General features: G+C 53.6%; 2 protein-coding genes across 3 annotated transcripts; both read left to right on the forward strand.

The window, feature by feature from the left end:
• The first annotated feature begins 238 nt into the window (after positions 1–238).
• LOC112612967 (ATP synthase subunit f, mitochondrial-like) lies at positions 239–667 on the forward strand. 2 transcript variants are annotated; one of them, XM_025368001.1, is made up of 2 exons: positions 261–381; positions 499–660. In XM_025368001.1, exons 1-2 carry the CDS (start codon positions 261–263, stop codon positions 525–527), a joined length of 150 nt encoding a protein of 49 aa, XP_025223786.1. In that variant the 3' UTR covers positions 528–660. The 2 variants fall into 2 exon arrangements, with proteins under 2 accessions (XP_025223785.1, XP_025223786.1); XM_025368000.1 differs by having other exon boundaries at positions 239–667.
• Positions 668–7,073: 6,406 nt separating this feature from the next.
• CCDC124 (coiled-coil domain containing 124) lies at positions 7,074–19,512 on the forward strand. The gene is made up of 5 exons (XM_025367307.1): positions 7,074–7,110; positions 11,558–11,727; positions 18,152–18,346; positions 18,763–18,872; positions 19,033–19,512. Exons 2-5 carry the CDS (start codon positions 11,569–11,571, stop codon positions 19,238–19,240), a joined length of 672 nt encoding a protein of 223 aa, XP_025223092.1. The 5' UTR covers positions 7,074–7,110; positions 11,558–11,568; the 3' UTR covers positions 19,241–19,512.
• The last annotated feature ends 2,949 nt before the right edge of the window (positions 19,513–22,461 follow it).

Below are 22,461 nucleotides of genomic sequence, written 5' to 3' on the forward strand. Positions count from 1 at the left end.
TTCCCAAAGGACAGTGGTCCAAGGAGATCTTTGGAACACTTTGGCCATCATCATTGACTCAAGGGTGACTTACTGAGTCTAGACCTGTCCTCCCTCTATCGACATTTCCCCCGATGGACCCACAATGCAATCCCAGAACTTTGGGAGGTCGAAGCAGGAGGATGACTTGAGCCCAGGATTCGAGACCAGCCTGGGCAACATGGTGAGACCTCGTCTCTACAAAAAATACAAAAATTGACAGTGGACACCAGGACTCCAAGATGGCGTCAGTTGTACCAGTGAAGGACAAGAAACTTCTGGAGGTCAAACTGGGGGAGCTGCCAAGCTGGATCTTGATGTGGGACTTCAGCCCTAGTGGCATTTTCAGAGCATTTCGAAGAGGTTACTACCAGTACTACAACAAGTACATTGACGTGAGGAAGGGGAGCATCTCGGGGATTACCATGGTGCTGGCATGCTACGTGCTCTTCAACTACTGCCTTTCCTACAAGCATCTCAAGCACGAGCGGCTCCGCAAATACCACTGAAGAGGACACACTCTGCACCATCCCCTGACCCCATGACCTTGGCCCAAGCCCCTCCGTGAGGAACACAATCTCGATCGTTGCTGAATCCTTTCATGTCCTAATGGGAATTAACCTCCAAATAAAAGATGACCGGTAAAAAATAAAAATTAAAAAAATATACAAAAATTGGCCAGGCGCAGTGGCTCACACCTGTAATCCCAGCACTCTGGGAGGCTGAGACGGGTGAATCACGAGGTCGAGAGATCAAGATCATCCTGGCCAACATGGTGAAACCCCGTCTCTGCTAAAAATACAAAAATTAGCTGGGCGTGGTGGTGCACACCTGTAGTCCCAGTTACTCGGGAGGCTGAGGCAGGAGAACTGCTTGAGCCCGGGAGGCAGAGGTTGCAGTGAGCCATGATCACACTACAGCACTCCAACCTGGGTGATGGAGGCAGATCCTGTCTCAAAAAAACAAAACCAAAACCAAACATGTCCCTCTCCAATGGTACCTCCCACTGAGGACAAGGAGAATCACTTCAACCCAGGAGGCGGAGGTTGCAGTGAGCCAAGATCGCAGCACTGCACTCCAGCCTGGTGACAGAGTGAGACTCCATCTCAAAAAAAAAAAAAAAAAAAATTAGCTGGACTTGGCGGTGAGGCCTGTAGTTCCAGCTACTTGGGAGGCTGAGGCAGGAGGATCACTTGAGCCCAGGAGGTCAAGGCTGCAGTGAGCCAAGATTGCACGACTCCACTCCTCCCTGGGCAACAAAGGGAGACCTTGATTTTAGACTTAAAGCCTCCAGGACTATGAGAGAATTGATTTGCATTGTTTCCTTTTTTTTTTTTTTTTTTTTTTTGAGACAGAGTCTTGCTCTGTCTCCCAGGCTGCAATGCAGTGGCACTATCTTGGCTCACTGCAACCTCTGCCTCCCAGGTTCAAGAGATTCTTCTGCCTCAGCCTCCTGAGTAGCTGGGATTACAGGCATACACCACCATGCCTGGCTAATTTTTGTATTTTTAGTAAAGATAGGGTTTCACCATGTTGGTCAGGCTAGTCTCGAACTCCTGACCTCAGGAGATCCACCTGCCTCGGCCTTTCAAAGTGCTGGGATTACAAGCATAAGCCACCGCGCCCAGCCAATTTCTGTTGTTCTCAAAACCACTAGTTTGTGGTCATTTGCTACTGCAGCCACCAGAAACTCATACAGGCCTGCACAAGAGACAGACCACAGGAGGAGGTATCGAGAGAGAAAACAATTTAACCAAGGAACAGAGTGACTGATCAGAAAACCAAAAAAAAAAACCCCGGAGAAACACATTCCTAGAATAGCAAATGAAATAAACCCTGCATGGAAGGGCCCTAATGAGATCATAACCGAAACTCCATTCAGCATTAACTTACCTTCCAGCCATAGGCAGAATCACCTTAAGCAGATAGAGACACAAAGGCCTCAGATGTGCACACTTTTTTTTTTTTTTTTTTTTTGAGACAGAGTCTTGCTCTATCACCCAGGCTGGAGTTCAGTGGCGTAGTCTCAGCTCATTGTAACCTCTGCCTCCCGGGTTCAAGCAATCCTCCTGCCTCAGCCTCCCGAGTAGCTGGGATTACAGGCGCACACCACCGCGCCCAGCCACTTTTTGTATTTTTAGTAGAGATGGGGTTTCACACTGTTGGCCAGGTTGGTCTTCAACTCCTGACCTCAGGTGACCTGCCTGCCTTGACCTCCCAAAGTGCTGGGATTACAGGCATGAGCCACCGCGCCCGACCTCAGATGTGCGCACTTTTGCTGAGTCCAGGTTACTGATTGGTGGCAGGGAGGGTCTCAGCCCAATCTCAGTAGGACGTCCAGTCCTGTTGATGTCAAATACCACCAGAAAAACAGCTGCAGTGAAACCCAGCTGGGTTTATGGATTAATTCATTGAAGGAAGAAACACCGGAAGGGGTTCTGGTTATCTCAGAAAGAGAAAGTGAGAAAGAGTATGTTACAGAACTAGGGCAACTGTGGGGTGATTTGAGGAGAGTTCAAGGGAGTGGGATTCTGCCTTGGATTGCCTGCAAACAGCTAGTGGGGACAATTCTCTAAATATTTTAATGATCTTTTTTTTTTTTTTCTGAGATGGAGTCTCGCTCTGTCCCCCAGGCTGGAGTGCTGTGGCTCGATCTCGGCTCACTGCAAGCTCCACCTCCCGGGTTCACGCCATTCTCCTGCCTCAGCCTCCTGAGTAGCTGGGACTACAGGCGCCCGCCACCATGCCCGGCTAATTTTGTATTTTTAGTAGAGATGGGGTTTCACTGTGTTAGTCAGGATGATTTCAATCTCCTGACCTCATGATCTGCCTGCCTCAGCCTCCCAAAGTGCTGGGATTACAGGCGTGAGCCACGGCGCCCGGCCTTTAATAATCCTTTTACCTAGAAGGCAGGGGAACCTGCTGGGAATTGGCGAAAACTAGCAATCACACCCTTTGGCCAGGAGATGGGGAGGTTTGGCCATTTTTGTGGTTTGGACAATGCTCTTGGATTCACCTGTGCTAGGACTCGATTACGGAAGGGTTTTGTTTTTCTATGGCCAAGTGTCACTGGTCTGAGTGTCCCTGTCTGATGTGGACATTCCATGAAATTGGTTTGGTCCATCAAAAAACTCCACAGCTTAGCTGTGACTGCCAGGCCAACTGCTAGCTGACAGTGGTCCAGGGCTACTTGTTTCTTCCTCACTTTATATTCACCTCCTCACCTTTGCATATGCTGTTCCCTCTGCCCAGAACACCTTTCCCTCTCTTTTTCATTCAACTCTTTCCTTCTGAAGCTTCAGAGCTTTGTTTAAATAACAGCACCTCTGAGAAGCCCTCTTTGATCACCCAGGCTGTGGGCCTCCACAACCCTGTTTCAACCCCAGGCACATCTTTTAGTCACGATTAGGATCATTATTATTATTATTATTGTTATTACTTTTGAGACAGAGTCTTACTCTATCACCCAGGCTGGAGTGCAGTAGCATGATCTCAGCTCACTGCAACCTCCGCCTCCCAGGTTCAAGTGATTCTCCTGCCTCAGCCTCCCAAGTAGCTGGGATTACAGGCACATGCCACCACGCCTGGGTAATTTTTAGATGGGGTTTCACCATGTTAGCCAGGCTGGTCTTGAACTCCTGACCTCAAGTGATCTGCCCACCTCAGCCTCCTGAAGTGCTGGGATTATAGGCATGAGCTACAACGCCTGACCTTTATTATTATTATTTATTTATTTTGAGATGGAGTCATGCTCTGCAGCCCAGGCTGGAGTGTGATGGCATGATCTTGGCTCATTGCAACCTCTGCCTCCTGGGGTCAAGTGATTCTCCTGCCTCAGCCTCCCAAGTAGCTGGGATTACAGGCATGTACCACCAAGCCCAGCTAATTTTTGTGTTTTTAGTAAAGACAGGGTTTCGCCATGTTGGTCAGGCAGGTCTCGAACTCCTGACCTTAGGTGATCTGCCCAGCTCGGCCTCCCAAAGTGCTAGGATTACAGGCGTGAGCCACTATGCCTGGCCTTTATTATTATTTTTTAAGAGACAGGCTCCTTTGCCCAGGGTGGCTGGAGTGCAGTGGCGCTATCATAGCTCACTACAGCCTCCAACTTCTGGGCTCAAGTGAGCCTCTTGAATGGGAGGATGAACATGCCACCATGCCCAGCGAATATTTTTATTTTCTGTAGAGATGGGGTCTCATCATGTTGCCCAGGCTGGCCTCAAGCGATCCTCCCATCTTAGCCTTCCAAAGGGTTGGGATCACTGGCATGAGCCACTGCGACCAGCCAGGATAATAATCTTTCATGTGATTTTCCGACTTTGAGCCCCCTGCAACCAGAGCCCTTTCTGTCTCATCCTGCTGTGTGGTACCAGCTGTGGCACACAGTAGGACTTCAATACTTGAGAACGCGCACATCTAAAAGTTATAGAATGTTAGAACAATAGAAGCTGTACAGTTCTGGGCACTGCACTCCGTGGCGGGGTGCCTTGGAGACACCAGAAGTCACCTTGCTGAAGACGTGGCTTGTTCTGGATTGAAATTCACTTGATCTACACCCCTAAGTTATGTCAATATGAAGGAAGAGGCTATCTTATCACACTTAGGAAAGTGTGACAAGCCTGGTCGGGAAGGCGTGACAGGCCTGGTTCTTTATCAGTGGAAGGTTAATTAAGATGCCTTTGGCACCTTCCAACGCCTCCCTCAACACTGACAATACATGGTTATATTGAGCCTCTTCTTCTAAGGCCCAAACGAACTTCACCTCTGGACATCGAAGCCATGGGGGAGACCAAAACTAAACAGGTCCACAAAATGTTAAGGCAACTTAACAAAAGAAAAAAAAGAAAAAATATTACAAAAGAAAAAAAAGAAAGAGGGGCCGGGTGTAGTGGCTCACACCTGTAATCCCAGCACTTTGGGAGGCTGAGGCGGTTGGATCACCTGAGGTCAGGAGTTCAAGACCAGCCTGGCCCACATGGGTAAAACTCCATCTCTACTAAAAAAAAACAAAAACAAAAATTAGCCGGGCGCAGTGGCACATGCCTGTATTCCCAGCTACTTGGGAGGCTGAGGCAGGAGCAGGAGAATCGCTTGAACCCGGGAGGCGGAGGTTGCAGTGAGCCTAGATCGCGCCACTGAACTCCAGCCTGGAAGACAGAGCAAGACCGTGTCTCAAAAAAAAAAGAAGGAAGGAAGGAAGGAAGGAGGGAGGGAAGGAAGGAGGGAGGGAGGGAGGGAAGGAAGGAAGGAAGGAGGGAGGGAGGGAGGGAGGGAAGGAAGGAAGGAAGGAGGGAGGGAGGGAAGGAGGGAAGGAAGGAGAAAGAAAGAAGCCTGGAGAAGGACGTGTCCATTTTGCCTGGTGGTGGCGGGGGTGGGGGGATCTGGGAGAATCTCTCTGAGGAAGGGATATTTAGGGTAAGGCCTGAAGGGAGGGAGGAAGCTGGCCATGGAAAAACCTGGTAAATTCTTGGGGGAACTCCCTGAGGCAAGACTAGGCCTGGCAATTTGTAAGACCGGGCTGGTGCGACCTGAGCTGAGAGCTAACGGAAGGATGAGAGGGAGGACAAGGGAGATGGGGTTGGAGGTGGGAGGAGTCTTATGGGACAATGAGAACCCAGGGGAGGTGTTAGAGCAGGGGAGGTGCATCGCGCACTGGGATTTAGGTCCCTGCAGGGTCACTGAGGGGATGCCTTTTAGGGAATGGCCTCTGTGGTCAACTACTCCTACCCAAACTGCCCCAAAAGCATTTGCTTTTCCCTCTCCACAGTCAGATCCAGTGTAACCATCCTTAGACACCTAATACCGCCATTTTTACTGATGAGGACACTGAGAAATAGTAAATGCACAAAATCTAAAGTATAGTGCCTAAGACAAATTAGCGCCCCAAACCTAATTTCTAAATAAAATTAATAAATAATATTGCAAAAGTAGGGAGCGGGTCAGCAATCCAGGGGGAGGCACTGGCAGGAGCTGTTAGACAGCAATCTGGACCCAACATGGCGGTGTTACCCGGCGTAGCAGGCCTTTTGTTAAAGACTCCCTTCACCCTTGTACACACCCGCAGACTTACATGCGTCAGAGTTCTGGCTAGGCAACCACACTCCCCCATGACCTGCAGCTCACCTGCATTCCGCAAGTTGGTAAACAGCAATTTCGGTTGACAGTTTCCAAAGACCCCTTCCTCATGACCCTTACTCAACTCCAGCCCTAGTAGTTTCAAGATCCCCCAGGCCCTGTTTGCACAACCAGCTTCCCTACCTCTCGGGCTATAAAAAGCCCCTACCCTCCTCCCTCAGCGCGACTTCCTCGGCCCACGCCTTTGGACCGAGGAACTTCGCCAGCAAGCCCTAATAAAAGGCTATTCTCACTGCCATTTGCCTTGTGTCTTCGTTCCGGTTTGGCTCCAGCCTCAGTTTACCTTTACAGGAGCAAGAGACGGAATTTGAGCCTACTCGCGGTTATGAGCCTACTCGCGGTTACATTTTGGCCAAACTCAATTCCTGGTCTCTCTGAACCTCAGTTTCCCTACCTGGCCTGCTTGGTGTGTGTTAATTTCTCTGCCCCATTTATCTCCCCTCTCCCAGTTCCACCCCAGAGTCACAAGTGGGTCGCAGAGACTCAGGACTAGGAAAGCAATTTTAAAGCGCTAAGGCATTGCAAAGAGCTACGGAGAGGCTTCCACAGGGCTCTGTCGTCGGGTCCACCTCCCCTCACGGACCGCGGGCGCGCTCTGGCGGCCGGGCAGCTCCTGGCTGAAACCGCCAGTCCACGTGTGTAGTCGCAGCTGCCATCTTTCGTCCGGGCATCGGCCATCTTGGTAAAGGCAATGTTCTAGATTTTCGCCTGTGCCGGCCCCTCCTGGTTCGTCAATATATAAAGCGAACGTAGGGAATGAGGGCGTATTAAGTGTCCTCTTTTTGAAGAGACAAAGAAGTGGCTGACTACCCTGGCTTGGGTCCGAGGCTCAGCCATCCTTTCCTTTACCAAGATGGTGGCGGTACCGAGGCGCAATGAGCGCGCGCCGCCAGGAGCTCAGCGCGCAGGCCCCGCGGTGACGTCACGGAGGCGCGACCGGGCCGGCGCTGGGGTAAGGAGGTACGAGCGCCTGCGGCGCGAGCGGAACCTGGGTTCGGGGGGCAAAGGCGCGGGGCGGGGGCTGCTTGGCCTGGGACCATCCCCTGGGAAGGCTGGAGGAGGGATGCTGGGAGGCGGGAGCACTTCCGGCATCCAGTCTGAACCACACCTAATTGGGGGCGATGCCCATTTCCAGACCAGACGACTGAAGCCCGACGTGACAGCGTAGTGTTCGAGGCCCCCTGGTCCCGGACTGTCCCAGGGCAGCTTCCGGTCTCGAGAGGGACAGAGTTGGGTGCGGACGACCCCGGCCTCTTGTAGGGGGATTAGTGGTGGGGAACCTCAGAAGGGATAGCCGAGAGGGCTGCTTGGAGGAGGCATTGTTGATCTTTGTATTCTGTTCTTTTACCTTCACATCCGTGGGGTCTTGATCCCCGTGGATCTTGATTCCCTCCTAAGTGTGCCCCTCGCCCAGCCTGAGCCACTCCCTGGGTCCCGCCTGGGCTCCCAGCTCCTGCCATCTGGGGAGTCCACCTCCTCAACAACCCCAGAGGGCTTGTGTGACCCACAGATTGGGCCTCCCGGGTCTAACGCCCTCCACACCTTCCCGTCTCCCTGGAATACAAATCGCCCCTTTTTCCAGCCTATCTCCTGCATCCCCCGTGCAGGCTGGGATCTCCCCCACTCATTCAGACTTTTCCTTAGTTGTCTCCTCTAGGAAGCCCTTTGACCCAGGCTGGGTCAGAAGCCCTCTCTGGGCTTCCCCAGCGCCCTGTGTGCCCTTGTTAGGACTCTGACTGCATGTGGTGGCTCTTGTCTGGGAGTCCCATGCAGGCAGGAAGCTCATTTGTGCCACCTCTTTCCCCAGCATCGCACACGTATTAGGTGCCCAGTACATATTTGTTGAGTGACGTGGTGTGTGTGAGTGAGTGTTTACCACACACAGAAGAGTGTCTGTATTTGTCAGCTTGGACTGTCATAACTAATACCACAGACTGGGTGGATTAAACAGCAGAAATTGCCAGGCACTGTGGCTTATGCCTGTAATCCAGCTCTTTGGAAGGCTGAGGCAAGCGGGTCACTTGAGGTCAAGAGTTTGAGACCAGCCTGGCCAACATGGTGAAACCCCATCTCTACTAAAAATACAAAAATCAGATAGGCATGGTGGCACATGCCTGTAGTCCCTGCTACAGGGGAGGCAGAAGTGGGAGAATCACTTGAACCCAGGAGATGGAGGTTGCAGTGAGCTGAGATCATGCCACTGCACTCCAGCCTGGGTGACAGAGCAAGACTCCATCTGAAAATAAAATACGAAGAGTGCTGAGTCTCATGCCCTGGATGGCACAGCGCTGGCATCCTCAGCACCCTGGTGGAGTGCTATTAATTTCTCAGCTGGTGGCCTTCCCCCGCTTCACCTGAAAACAGACTTTTGAGATAAGGCTCCAGGTTCAGCCCTGTGTGTCCTGGCCAGAGACCTCGGCTTCCCCTCTTTAGAATGGGGATAAATGACAGTCCCCACGTTTAAGGTTTTGGGGACATTCCATTGTTTTGGTCCTTGTAAAGCACTTCACCAAGGGCCAGACATTTGGTGAACGGTGGTGCCTACCATTTGTGTGTGCCTTGTCATTCCCTGGCTTCTCACGTGGGCCTCACACCAGATAGGGACCAGGTGCCCAGGAGCCCGAAGCTTTAGGATTGTTATAACATCTCCCAGCGATGCAGGCCCCAAGCCATCGGGGGCAATTTATGGTGGCTTTATTGTTCACCCAGCTCTAGGAAATTTGGGGACTGAAGTCTCCCAGGGGGCAGACAGGGGAGGGACCCCACACAGACTGCCACATGGTCACAAAAGCATGACTTGCAAGAGACCTGATGGGGCCAGGCGCGGTGGCTCACACCTGTAATCCTAGCACTTTGGGAGGCCAAGGCGGGTGGATCACCTGAAGTCAGGAGTTCAAGACCAGCCTGGCCAACATGATGAAACCCCATCTCTGTAAAAATACAAAAATTAGCCAGGCGTGGTGGTGGGCACCTGTAATCCCAGCTACTCGGAAGGCTGAAGCAGGAGAATTGCTTGAACCCGGGAGGTGGAGGTTGCAGTGGGCGGAGATTGCGCTACTGCACTCCAGCCTGGGTGAAAGAGCGAAACTCTGTCTCAAAACAAAAAAAAAAGATCCCCACTGTGGAAATAGCCCAGATGTCTAGTTGTAGACAAATGGATAAACAAAATGTGGCGTATCCATGCAGTGGAGGAGTATTCAGCCATAAAAAGGAAAGAAGGGCCAGGCGCAGCGGCTCAGGCCTGTAATCCCAGCACCTTGGAAGGCCCAGGCAGGAGGATCACTTGAGCCCAGGAGTTCAAGGCCAGCCCGGGCAACATAGACCCTGCCTTAAAAAAAAAAAAAAAAAATCTAGGCATGGTGGCCTGCACCTATAGTCCCAGCTACTTAGGAGGCTCAGGTGGTAGGATCTCTTGCGCCCAGGAGGTCAAGACTGCAGTAAGCCGAGATCTCGCCACTGCACTCCAGCCTGGGCGACAGAGTAAGACCCTGTCTCCAAAATAAATGAATAAATGTACTCTCACACTGTGTGGCCTTTTGTGTCTGGCTTCTTTCACTCAGCATCGTGTTGTTGAGGTTCAACCACTTTGTGTCATGTATTGGTGCCTCATTTCCTTTTTTTTTTTTTTTTTTCCTTTTAATAGACGGGGTCATGTTCTGTTGCCCAGGCTGGAGTGCAGCGGCACAATGAGCTCACTGTGGCCTCAGCCTCCTACGCTCAGGTGATCCTTCCACCTCAGCCTCCTAAGTAGCTGGAACTACAGGCACAAGCCACTGTGCCTAGTTATTTTTTATTTTGTAGAGATGGAGTCTTGCTATGTTGCCCAGGCTGGTCTTGAACTCCTGGCCTCAAGCAATCCTCCTGCCTCAGCCTCCCAAAGCATGGGGATTACAAACGTGAGCTATCGCACCCAGCCTATGATTCCGTTGATATGGACTGAAATGTCCAGAACAGGCAAAGCCATAGAAACAAAGCAGATTGGTGGTTGCCAGGGGCTAGGGGAGGAGGAACAGGGAGTGACTGCTGATGGCAATGTGGCTTCGTTTGGGGGGATGCAAGTGTTCTGCAACTAGACAGAAGTGGTATTTGTACAACGCTGTGAATATACTTAAACACTGAATTGTACACTTTTTTTTTTTTTTTTTGAGATGGGGTCTCGCTCTGTTGCCCAGGCTGGAGTGCAGTGGTGTGATCTCAGCTCATTGCAACCTCCGCCTCCTGGGTTCAAGTGATTCTCCTGCCTCAGCCTCCTGAGTAGCTGGGATTACAGGCAAGCGCCACCACACCCAGCTCTTATTTATTTTTTTTTTTTGAGAGGCAGTCTCATTCTGCCGCTCAGGCTGGAGTGCAGTTGCACAATCTCGGCTCACTGCAGCCTCTGCTTCTCAGGTTCAAGCAATTCTCCTGCCTCAGCCTCCCAAGTAGCTGGGATTAAAGGTGCCCACCATCTGTAATCCCAGCACTTTGGGAGGCCGAGATGGGCAGATCACGAGGTCAGGAGATCGAGACCATCCTGGCTAACACGGTGAAACCCCGTCTCTACTAAAAAATACAAAAAACTAGCCGGGCGAGGTGGTGGGCGCCTGTAGTCCCAGCTAGTCGGGAGGCTGAGGCAGGAGAATGGTGTAAACCCAGGAGGCGGAGCTTGCAGTGAGCTGAGATCCGGCCACTGCACTCCAGCCTGGGCGACAGAGCCAGACTCCATCTCAAAAAAAAAAAAAAGGTGCCCACCATCACACCCAGCTAATTTTTTTATTTTTAGTTGACACGGGGTTTCACCCTGTTGACCAGGCTGGTTTTGAACTCCTGACTTCAGGTAATCTGCCCACCTTGGCCTCCCAAAGTGCTGGGATTACAGGCGTGAGCCACCGCGCCCGGCCTGAATTGTACACCTTTAAATTAGTTTTTTTTCCTTTCATTGAGACGGAGTCTCGTTCTATCGCCCAGGCTGGAGTGCAGTGGCATGATCTTGGCTCACTTCAACCTCCACCTCCTGGGTTCAAGCTATTCTCCTGCCTCAGCCTCCTGACTGGCTGGGAATACAGGTGCACACCACCATGCCCAGCTAATTTTTGTAGTTTTAGTGGAGATGGGGTGTTGCTGTGTTGGCCAGGCTAGTCTCGAACTCCTGACCGCAAGTGATCCGCCCACCTCGGCCTTCCAAAGTGCTGGGATTACGGGTGTGAGCCACCAGACCCGGCCCAAATGAGCTCATTTGGTGTCATGATGTGAATTTTGCCTTAATAAACTTTTACAAGGAGAGTGCTAAGTCCAAAGCCCTTGTTTTATACAGAGAAGGCCACGGAGGCCCCAAGAGGGTCCTGGCTGCCCAGGTGTGAGTCTGGGGGTGCTGAGTGCCGATGTCCCCACCAGCCCCTGCTCCCCTGCCCCCATCCTCTTCCCACAGCCTGCTGAGGGATGCCCAAGAAGTTCCAGGGTGAGAACACCAAGTCGGCAGCGGCCCGGGCACGGAGGGCAGAGGCCAAGGCGGCCGCTGATGCCAAGAAGCAGAAGGAGCTGGAGGATGCCTACTGGAAGGACGACGACAAACACGTCATGAGGAAGGAGCAGCGCAAGGTGCGTGTGCCCCAAGTCCCCGCGGCCTGTGTGCCCTGTGGCCGAGGCCGGTGGTCCTTATGTCAATGTGGGTGAATAGCAAGAGGCCCCTCTGAGCTTTGGTCTGAAAGGCCAGGAGGGACTGGGCACAGTGGCTCACGCCTGTCATCCCAGCACTTTGGGAGGCCAAGGTGGGCAGATCATCTGAGGTCAGGAGTTCAAGACCAGCCTGGCCAACATGGTGAAACCCCGTCTCTACTAAAAATACAAAAATTAACTGCATGGTGGTGCACACTTATAGTCCTAGCTACTCTGGAGGCTGAGGCAGGAGAATTGCTTGAACTGGGAGGCGCAGGTTTGCAGTGAGCCGAGATCTCCCTGCTGCATTCCAGCATGGGCAACAGAGCGAGATTCCATCTCAAAAAAAAAAAAAAAAAGAGGCTGGGCGCTGTGCCTCATGCCTGTAATCCCAGCACTTTGGGAGGCTGAGGTGGGCGGATCACCTGAGGTCAGGAGTTCAAGACCAGTCTGGCCAACATGGTGAAACCCTGACTCTATTCAAAATACAAAAATTAGCTGGGTGTGGTGGCACCCTCCTGTAATCCCAGCTACTTGGGAGGCTGAGGCAGGACAATTGCTTGAACCTGGGAGGCGGAGGTTGCAGTGAGCTGAGATCGTGCCATTGCACTCCAATCTGGGCAACAGAGTGAGACACTGACTCAGAAAACAAAAAGCAAAACACCAGAGGCACTGGAAATGGCAGAGGGGAGGGAGGCAGAGGAAATGGTGTGTGCAAAGGCCCTGGGGTGGCACGGTCTTGCTTGTTTGTGGACAGTGAGGCTGTCATTGCTCTCTGTGGACGTTTTTCTCCTTTGAGTAATGCCAGGGTTGGGCTAGATGGTCATTCTCACGATGGAGCCACTCTGCCCCTGAGGACGCTTGGCAATACCTGGAGATGTGTTTGGTTGTCATAACTCGGGGAGAGGGCGTGTTGCTGGCATCTAGAAGGTGGAGGCCAGAGATGCTGACACCCTAGAATGCACAGGACGCCCCCACAGCAAAGAACGAGCCAGCCCCAGAAGTCAGCAGTGCCAAGACAGAGAAACGCTGTGATCAGGCCCCCGTTTCCAACCTGCTGACCCAGGTCCATAGGTTCTTCTAGGTGTTTATTTTGTTGTTGTTGTTGAGACGGAGTCTCGCTCTGTTGCCCAGGCTAGAGTGCAGTGGCCCAATTTCGGCTCACTGCAACCTCCGCCTCCCGGGTTCAAGCAATTCTCCTGCCTCAGCCTCCTGAGTATCTGGAATTACAGGCATGCACCATCACACCCAGCTAATTTTGTATTTTTATTTTTTTTATTTTTTATTTTTATTTATTTATTTTTTTGAGACGGAGTCTCGCTCTGTCGGCCAGGCTGGAGTGCAGTGGTGTGATCTCCACTCACTGCAAGCTCCGCCTCCCGAGTTCACACCATTCTTCTGCCTCAGCCTCCTGTGTAGCTGGGACTACAGGCACCCGCCACCGCGCCAGGCTAATTTTTTTTTGTATTTTTAGTAGAGACGGGGTTTCACCGTGTTAGTCAGGATGGTCTCAATCTCCTGACCTCACGATCCGCCTGTCTTGGCCTCCCAAAGTGCTGGGATTACAGGCGTGAGCCACCGCGCCCGGCCTAATTTTGTATTTTTAGTAGAGATGGGGTTTCTCCATGTTGGTCAGACTGGTCTCAAACTCCCAACCTCAGGTGATCTGCCTGCCTCAGCCTCCCAAAGTGCTGGGATCATAGGTGTGAGCCCCTGCGTCTGGCCCAGGTGTTTATTTTTTAAAAGCCATGGTTTGGTGTGCTGGCTCATGCCTGTAATCTCAGTACTCTGGGAGGCTGAGGTGAGAGGATTGCTTGAGGCCAGCCTGGGCAACATAGCAAGACCCCATCTCCACAAAACATGTAAAAATTAGCCATTCATGGTAGTGCATGCCTGTCGTCCCAGCTACTTGGGAGGCTGAGGTGAGAGGATCACTTGAGCCTGGGAGGTCAGGGCTGCAGTAAGCTATGATCGTGTTACTGCATTCCAGCTTGGGCAACAGAATGAGAACGTGACCCGAGATCCATCAAAAAGCCCAGGGCCAAGCACATAGTGCTTGCTTCATTGGTGTCTGGATTGTGGTTTAGGGCTGATGCTGATCTGCTTGGCCCAGTAGGTGGCGCCAGTGACCCATGCTAGCCACAGCTCCTGGTTTCCACCCCTGGGGTAGCTGAGACACTGGCTCCCTAAGCAACCCCCCAGCTTAGGGGCTGCTCTCCAGACAACATGCCCAGTTCTTGGGGGGGAATCTGGACATTTCCACCTGCTTTACCTGTCATTTTTTTTTTTTTTTTTTTTTAAAGACGGTCTTGCTCTGTCGCCCAGACTGGAGTGCAGTGGCATGATCACAGCTCAATGCAGTCTTGACCTCCCGAACTCAAGCAAGCCTCCTGCCTCAGCCTCCCAAGCAGCTGAGACTACAGGCATGCACCACCATGCCCAGCTATTGTTTGTATTTTGTGTAGAGAAGGGGGGTCATCTCACTGTGTTGCCCAAGTTGGTCTCAGACTCCTGGGCTCAAGCAGTCCTCCCACCTCAGCCTCCCAAAGTGCTGGGATTACAGGTATGAGCCACTGCGCTTGGCCTTCCATCACCTTTCTGTGAAGGGGTAGATCCTGCCTTGTTTTTAGCACACACTGACTGTCCCTGGCTTTCTTCCAGCCCCACCCCTACCCACCCTGCTGCACTGGGTCCATGAAGATATTTATAGTTTGGGGTGGGGGGATCATCAAAATTTTGACACTATAGGAAGGTTGAAAACTCAAAAGGAAAAATGATGTCAAAGATCCAGTATCCATCCGGGTGCGGGGGCTGACGCCTGTAATCCCAGCACTTTGGGAGGCCGAGACAGGCAGATCACCTGAGGTCAGGAGTTTGAGACCATTCTGGCCAACATGGTGAAACCCCATTTCTACTAAAAATATAAAAATTAGCCAGGCGTGGTGGCACACACCTGTAGTTCCAGCCACTCGGGAGGCTGAGGCACAAGAATCGCTTGTACCTAGGAGGCGGAGGTTGCAGTGAGCCGGGATCGTGCCACTGCACTCCAGCCTGGGCAACAGAGCAAGAGTCTGTCTCAAAAAAATAAAATAAGGCTGGGCGTGGTGGCTCACGCCTGTAATCCCAGCACTTTGGGAGGCCGAGGTGGGTGGATCACGAGGTCAGGAGATCAAGACCATCTTGGCTGACAAGGTGAAACCCCGTCTCCACTAAAAACAAAACAATTAGCCGGGCGTGGTGACGGGCGCCTGTAGTCCCAGCTACTTGGGAGGCTGAGGCAGGAGAATGGCGTGAACCCGGGAGGCGGAGCTTGCAGTAAGCTGAGATTGCGCCACTGCACTCTAGCCTGGGCGACACAGCAAGACTCCGTCTCAAAAAAATAATAATGATAATAATAATAAAATAAAAAAATAAAAAGATCCAGTATCCAGACAGAGAATCCAGAGACCTTTCCGCCCATAGAGTCAGGATCATTGGCCTAGCCCTCCCCGTGGCCTGCATCTTGGCCACTGGTGTTGGCCCCATCCTCTGGGAGGAAACAGGCAGAGAAGGCAGAAAGCCCAGATCACATGGCTATGAGGAAGAGCTGGAGCCAGACTGGCACCTTCTCGTTTGTTAAGCGGTTTTTTTTTTTTTTTTTTTGAGGCAGTTTCACTCTATCACACAGGCTGGAGTGCAGTGGTGCGACTTCGGCTCACTGCAACCTCTGCCTCCCAGGTTCAAACCACTCTCTTGCCTCAGCCTCCTGAGTAGCTGGGATTACAGGTGTGTGCCACCAAACCAGGCTAATTTTTAGTAGAGATGGGGTTTCACCATGTTGGTCAGGCTGGCCTCAAACTCCTGGCCTCAAGTGATCCGTCCACCTTGGCCTCCCAAAGTGCTGGGATTAGAGGTGTGAGCCACCGCACCTGGCCTTGTTTTGTTTGTTTGTTTGGTTTTTCGTTTTTTTTAGACAGTTTCTGTCGCCCAGGCTGGAGTACAGTGGTGTGATCTCAGTTCACTGCAACCTCCGCCTCCTAGGTCCAAGCGATTCTTTTGCCTCAGCCTCCCAAGTAGCTGGGATTACAGGCATGGCACCACGCCTGGATAATTTTTGTATTTTTAGCAGAGATGGGGTTTCACCATGTTGCCCAGGCTGGTCTCCAACTCCTTACCTCAAGTGATCCGCCCACCTCGGCCTCCCAAAGTGCTGGAATTACATGCGTGAGCCACTGCCTCTGGCCTGTTAAGAGGTTTGATTAAGGGACAGCAAAGCGTGCCTGTCCTAGGAGTGTAGGTCAGAGAGCATGTACCTCTGAGCACACCTGTATTGCATGTACCCGGGACAAGGTATAGAGAGGGTTGGACAAGCAGTTGGGGCCAGGTGGTGAATAGCTTAGTCTTAGTTAGGGGTCAGACAGGAAGCCACTAGACCCTATCATTGAGCATGAAGGCCACCACTGACAGTAGGTTAGCAAATAGGTATGGTGCCCATAAAACTTTACCAAAGGGGCCAGGTGTGGTGGCTCTTGCCTGTAATTCCAACACTTTGGGAGGTCAAGACAGGTGGATCGCGAGGTCAGGCGTTCGAGACGAGCCTGGCCAACGTGGTGAAACCCCATGTCTACTAAAAGTACAAAATATTAGCTAGGCATGGCGGCGGGCGCCTGTAATCCCAGCTATTCCGGAGGCTAAGGCAGGAGAATCAGTTGAACCTGGGAGGCGGAGGTTGCAGTGGGCTGAGGTCGCACCACGGCACTCCAGCCTGGGCGACAGTGCGAGACTCTGTCTCAAAAAAAAAAAAAAAAAAAAGAAAACATTTACCAAAGCAGGCAGTTGGCTACAGTTTGTCAACCCCTGCTCTCTAGAACATTCCCAGCCCCGTGAGTTTCCCTCATACCCATCCTGGTCTGTCCCCCACCAGTGATACCTCTCCTCACTTCAAACGTCGTGCATTGGCCAGGCACAGTGGCTCACACGTGTAATCCCAGCACTTTGGGAGGCCAAGGCAGGCAGATCACTTGAGGTCAGGAGTTCGAGACCAGCCTGGGCAACATGGTGAAATCCCATCTCTACTAAAATTACAAAAGGTTAGCCAGGCGTGGTGGTGGGCACCTGTGATCCTAGCTATTTGGGAGACTGAGGCATGAGAATTGCTTGAACTCAGGAGGCAGAGGTTGCAGTGAGCCGAGATCGCACCTCTGCACTCCAGCCTGGCTGACAGAGAAAGACTTTGTCTAAGGAAAAAAAAAAAGCCTCAGGCAGGGCCCTGTCTGAATCAGAATGTGTGTGTGACATGCGTCAGTCAGGGAGCCTCAGGACGTTGCCTCTGACCGAGGGAGAAACAGCCTCCTCAGCACAGCAGTGGGAGCCGTTTGTGCACTCTAACATCCTTGACTTTAACACCCCCTCCAACTTTCCTGCTGTGCAGGTGGGGGTGGGGGTCAGGCCCTGGCGCTGTCTTAGGTGTGTCTACCCCTATTCTGTGACATTTCCTTCTGTCAAATCTATCTGGAGACGCAGTGGTAGTGTCCCAGGGGGACACTGTGGGTGTGGGGATCATCCCTGGGAAGGCTGAAGGTGTGAGAGTCAGATGGTGGAGTCTCAAGCAGTGAGCGGGCAGGCAAGGGTGTCCAAGACCAGGGCCCTGCGGGAGTGCCAGGCAGCGGGCAGAGTACTGCCCTGAGCCTCCAGCAGCACTATATATAAACCATGGGCTCACTCGGCCCCCTGGGGTAGGTGCAGGACAGGGCAAGGGCAAGCCCCCTAGCCCAGATATCCCTCATCCAGCCAGCATCAGGGCTTCCCTGGGTGGCCGATGTGGGATCAGTTTCAGCTTCAGTGACCCACGTCAGGGAAAAGTGGACAGTGCTGCCCGACTCATAAGGACAGAGCCCCTGCCCTAGCCTGAAACGGATCCAGGCCTCCCACCGCTCTTAGAATCCAACATGAACCCCTCCCTGGCCTCCAGAGGCTCCGCATGGCCCAGCCATCTCCCTCCCAACCTCTTCCCCCGCCCCCTTCACTCCCACTCCAGCCTCCAAGCTGTTCCTGTTATAACAAATGGCTCTTGCCTCGGCGCCTTTGTACTAGTACCCCTGCCTCTAAGGACGCCCCTGTTCCCCCGCTCTCCCCCTTGGCCGGCCCTCTTCGGACCCAGGAGCGTCACTTCTTCAAGAGCCACCCACCCGCCCTGTCCAAGGTTCCCCTGCTGGCCTCACATCCCCCGCCCAGGGCAGCACCAGGACCCATCTTGTTCCTGGCATGTCCCCTGCACCCAGCAGAGAGTCTAAATCTTTATTGGCTGAGATGAAAACTCGAACCCCAGGCTAGTGGGTGCCGCGGGGGTGTGGGGTCCTCTGCCTGACCATGCACGCGGCCCCTGCAGGAGGAGAAGGAGAAGCGGCGCCTCGACCAGCTGGAACGTAAGAAGGAAACGCAGCGCCTGCTGGAGGAGGAGGACTCCAAGCTCAAGGGCGGCAAGGCGCCGCGGGTGGCCACGTCCAGCAAGGTCACCCGGGCCCAGATCGAGGACACGCTGCGCCGAGACCATCAGCTCAGGGAGGCCCCGGACACAGGTGGGGCGGCATCCCGCTCTGGAGCTGCACTTTTGCCCACTGCAGAGGCAGTGGACTTTGAGTCCGTTAGACCCCCTCCTGGCCCCCAGAGAAGCTGCCAGGGCTCCGCGTGGTGCAGGGTGGGTGGGTAGGCCGCCTCCTGGTAAGCCTGGCCGTGAACACAGACAACCTCTGGGCTTGGGCCCCCTGGGGTCCTCTTGTTTGCAGGGCTGCCGCAAAGGAAGGCAGAGAACTGGGCGCCAGGAGGGTGGGACCTCTCCCAAGAGGGCTTACCAGCTCAAGTCGGTTCCATACCCCCTCATCTCTCCCGCCTTCCTCCCGCCCCTAGCTTCTCCTGCCAGTCTCTATCTCATCTCCTTGGAACTGTGCATCTTTGCTTATCTCTCTCTGTCTCTGTCACCCCCCCCCCCCCCCCGCCGAGAAAGCCAAGAGCCATCTGGAGGTGCCGCTGGAGGAGAACGTGAACCGCCGCGTGCTGGAGGAGGGCAGCATGGAGGCCCGCACCATCGAGGACGCCATCGCGGTGCTCAGGTAACGGGGCGGGGCCTGGGGCTTCCCAGGGGTGGAGCTGGTCCTCTGGGGGCGGGACCTAAGACCTCCGAGGGGGCGGGGCTACCGGGGGGCGGGGCCGGGCTTTTCGGGGCGAGGCTGCGCCCAAGGCCCCCTGACGTGCATGTCCATCCCCACTCAGCGTGGCGGAGGAGGCGGCCGACCGGCACCCAGAAAGACGCATGCGGGCAGCCTTCACAGCCTTTGAGGAAGCCCAGCTGCCGCGGCTCAAACAAGAGAACCCCAACATGCGGCTGTCGCAGCTGAAACAGCTGCTCAAGAAGGAGTGGCTCCGCTCTCCCGACAACCCCATGAACCAGCGGGCTGTGCCCTTCAATGCCCCCAAGTGAGCCCAGAACTGGGGGAGCCAGTTCACCCACGGGTGGTCCAGGTCACGACTCTGCACGCCCTTACGCCAGGTCAGCTTCAAGGGTCACAGAGCGTTCCGGGGGGGCCAAGGCGTCGGGCCCCGGGGCCATGCTGTTATCACCAGCCACCCGTCCTCCCACCAGAGGATCCCTGCCCCAAGTGATACCCCACCCCCTCCCATCCCCCAGCGCGTGTGTGTAGAGCCTCAGAGCTGAGTGCCCAATAAAGGTGGCGGCAAGGCTGCAGTGAGGCACTTGAAGCCTAAGTGAGTGGGTGGGGAGAGGTGGGCGGAGACGGGGGAGAGGGAAGAGCTTTGGGGACCTGTTGTGAACCGCACTGGGACCATAGCTAGAAAAGACAAGAGCCCCAACAGCGCACTCCTTCCTGCTGCCAGCTGTACCTCATCGGCTCCTGCCAGCACCCCTCCTTGACTGTGCCACTTGTCCAGTGAGGGACCTGCTCCGCTATCCCCTGCACACGCTCAGAAAGGTGGAAGTGGAGGTGCTGGCCACACTTTAGGGGCAGAGCCAGAGAAGAGCTGGAGGCTGTCTGCCTCCTGAGATTCTAGTTCAGGGTGGGCCCTAGGACTTCATTGGGGGTTCCATGCTGTGTTTGGGGTCAGGAAATGCTGACGGCTGTGGTGTTATTCCTACAGAGGAGGCATCTGGGCCAAATCCTTCTGTGATGAATCCTGGGCAGGCTTCCCAGTGGAGGATTTCTTCCTTAGTGGGGGATGAGTCAGATCTCATCGCAGAGGGAGGAGGAAGGCACTGGGCCGGGAAAGGCCTGGAGGCTGCAGTGAGCAGGTGGAATGGAGTGGGTGTGAGCAAGCGTCCCGTCGGAGACTGCACGCCTGGGAAGGGTGGAGTGGGATTTGAACTTAGTTCTGGCTTCCTAGAGCTTAGCCAGCCCTTAAGAACAGAGGAAGGGCAGCTAGGAGATGGGCCTATGAGGCTGTGTGGGCTGAGCAAATTGCTTAGACCCAGGAGGGCGAGCAGGGGAAGGAGGTACCCCCAGAAGTTGCAGTGGTCAGGACTGGGTGCAGTGGCTCACGCCTGTAATCCCAGCACTTTGGGAGGCCAAGGTGGGCGAATCACCTGAGATCAGGAATTCGAGACAAGCCTGGCCAACATGGTGAAACCCCGTCTCTACTAAAAATACAAAAATTAGCTGGGTGTGGTGATGCATGCTTATAATCTCAGCTACTCGGGAGGCTGAAGCACAAGAATTGCTTGAACCCGGGAGGCAGAGGCTGCAGGGAGCCAAGATCACAGTTCTGCACTCCAACCTGGGCAACAGAGCAAGACTCTGCCAAAAAAAAAAAAAGTTGCAGTGGTCAGATCATCTGCAGCACTTACCTAGTGGGCAGTGGGCCTGGGTAGAGGTCGGAGCAGCCCCTGGTGCCAGAAATGGCCATCAAGGCCCCACTGTGTGCCTGGCCTTGGACAGCCCTGCTGTCCCCTGACTCCCCATTACCCTCTCAGCTCAGTACTTCCAGCCTCCTTACTCTTGGCTTCTCAAGCCTCCAACACAGCAGGCTTGTTCCCTCCACCAAGAACGCTGTCCTGCCGGACACGGTGGCTCATGCCTGTAATCCCAGCACTTTGGGAGGCCAAGGCGGTCGGATCACCTGAGCTCAGGAATTCAACACCAGCCTGGGCAACATGGTGAAACCCTGTCTCCACTAAAAATACAAAAAATTAGCCAGGTGTGACGGCAAGTGCTTGTAGTCCTAGCTACTTGGGAGGCTGAGGCAGGAGAATCACTTGAACCCGGGAGGCAGAGGTTGCAGTGAGCCACTACACTCCAGCCTGGGCAACAGAGCAAGACTCCGTCTCAAAAAAAAAAAAAAAACCAAAACACACCATCCTCCCAGATCACAAGTCTTAGGTGCATGCAGGTCCCCACAGAGGTCCTCAGCTCTGTGTAGTCAGGGCTGGGCAGGCTGGAGCGGGCTAGGCTCTGCCCAGAGGTGGGAGATGGAATGTATCTTTCAGGATGCATAGGAGCTCTCCACACAGACAAGGGACAGAAAAGTCAAATAAATCACACGTGCAAAAGTCTGGAAGTCACACCACTTCCTGTTCAACGGAGGGTAAAAGGTGCCAGGAATAACTAGGTACAGGCGAGGCACCGTGGCTCATGCCTATCTATGATCGAAGGACTTGGGAGGCCACAATGGAAGGATCTTTTGAATCCAGCAGTTTGAGACCAGCCTGGGCAAGAAAGCAAGACTTTGTCTCTACAGAAAAAGTTTAAAATTAGGGCGTGATGGCATGTGCCTGTGGTCCCAGCTTCTTGGGAAGCCGAGTTGGAAGAATCCCTTGAGGTTGAGTTGGATGTTGCAGTGAGTAGGTTGCAGTGAGCCCTAACTGTGCCACTGGCACTGCAGCCTGGGCGACGGAGCGAGACCCTGTCTCAAAAAAATAAACTGGGTACAGCTGAAGTTGACATAAAAACTAACCAATATATGGTGGGCACTAGCTTAGTTCGGAGGTCCCCCAAGAACCAACCCTGAGACAGTGACTGTAGGAAATGTGGGATATCTGGGAGAGACCTTTGGTGAGGGTTAAGGAAAGGAGAGGAAGGTAAGGCATCCTGCAGGGGGCACCAATGTGCAGAGTCCCCCACGTGGGAGGAGAAAGGCACTGGCACTACTGGGTACCAGGCCTTGGCCAAACAGGTGGCAGCAGCCCCTCACTGAGCCCTGGGGACAGCCCCTATGAGATATTGATCCTCTTTGTATATAAGAAAACTAAGGCTGGGCACGGTGGCTCACGCCTGTAATCCCAACACTTGGGAGGCCGAGGTGGGTGGATCACCTGAGGTTGGGAGTTCAAGAGCAGCCTGACCAACATGGAGAAACCCTACTAGAGATTTAATAAATCTCTATTAAAAATATAGGCCGGGCGCGGTGGCTCAAGCCTGTAATCCCAGCACTTTGGGAGGCCGAGGCGGGCGGATCACGAGGTCAGGAGATCGAGACCATCCTGGCTAACATGGTGAAACCCCGTCTCTACTAAAAATACAAAAAACTAGCCGGGCGTGGTGGCGGGCGCCTGTAGTCCCAGCTACTCGGAGGCTGAGGCAGGAGAATGGCCTGAACCTGGGAGGCGGAGCTTGCAGTGAGCCGAGATCGCGCCACTGCACTCCAGCCTGGGTGACACAGCGCGAGACTCCGTCTCAAAAAAAAAAAAAAAAA

Source organism: Theropithecus gelada, chromosome 19 (genome assembly GCF_003255815.1).
Source record: "Theropithecus gelada isolate Dixy chromosome 19, Tgel_1.0, whole genome shotgun sequence".
Lineage (NCBI taxonomy): Eukaryota > Metazoa > Chordata > Mammalia > Primates > Cercopithecidae > Theropithecus > Theropithecus gelada.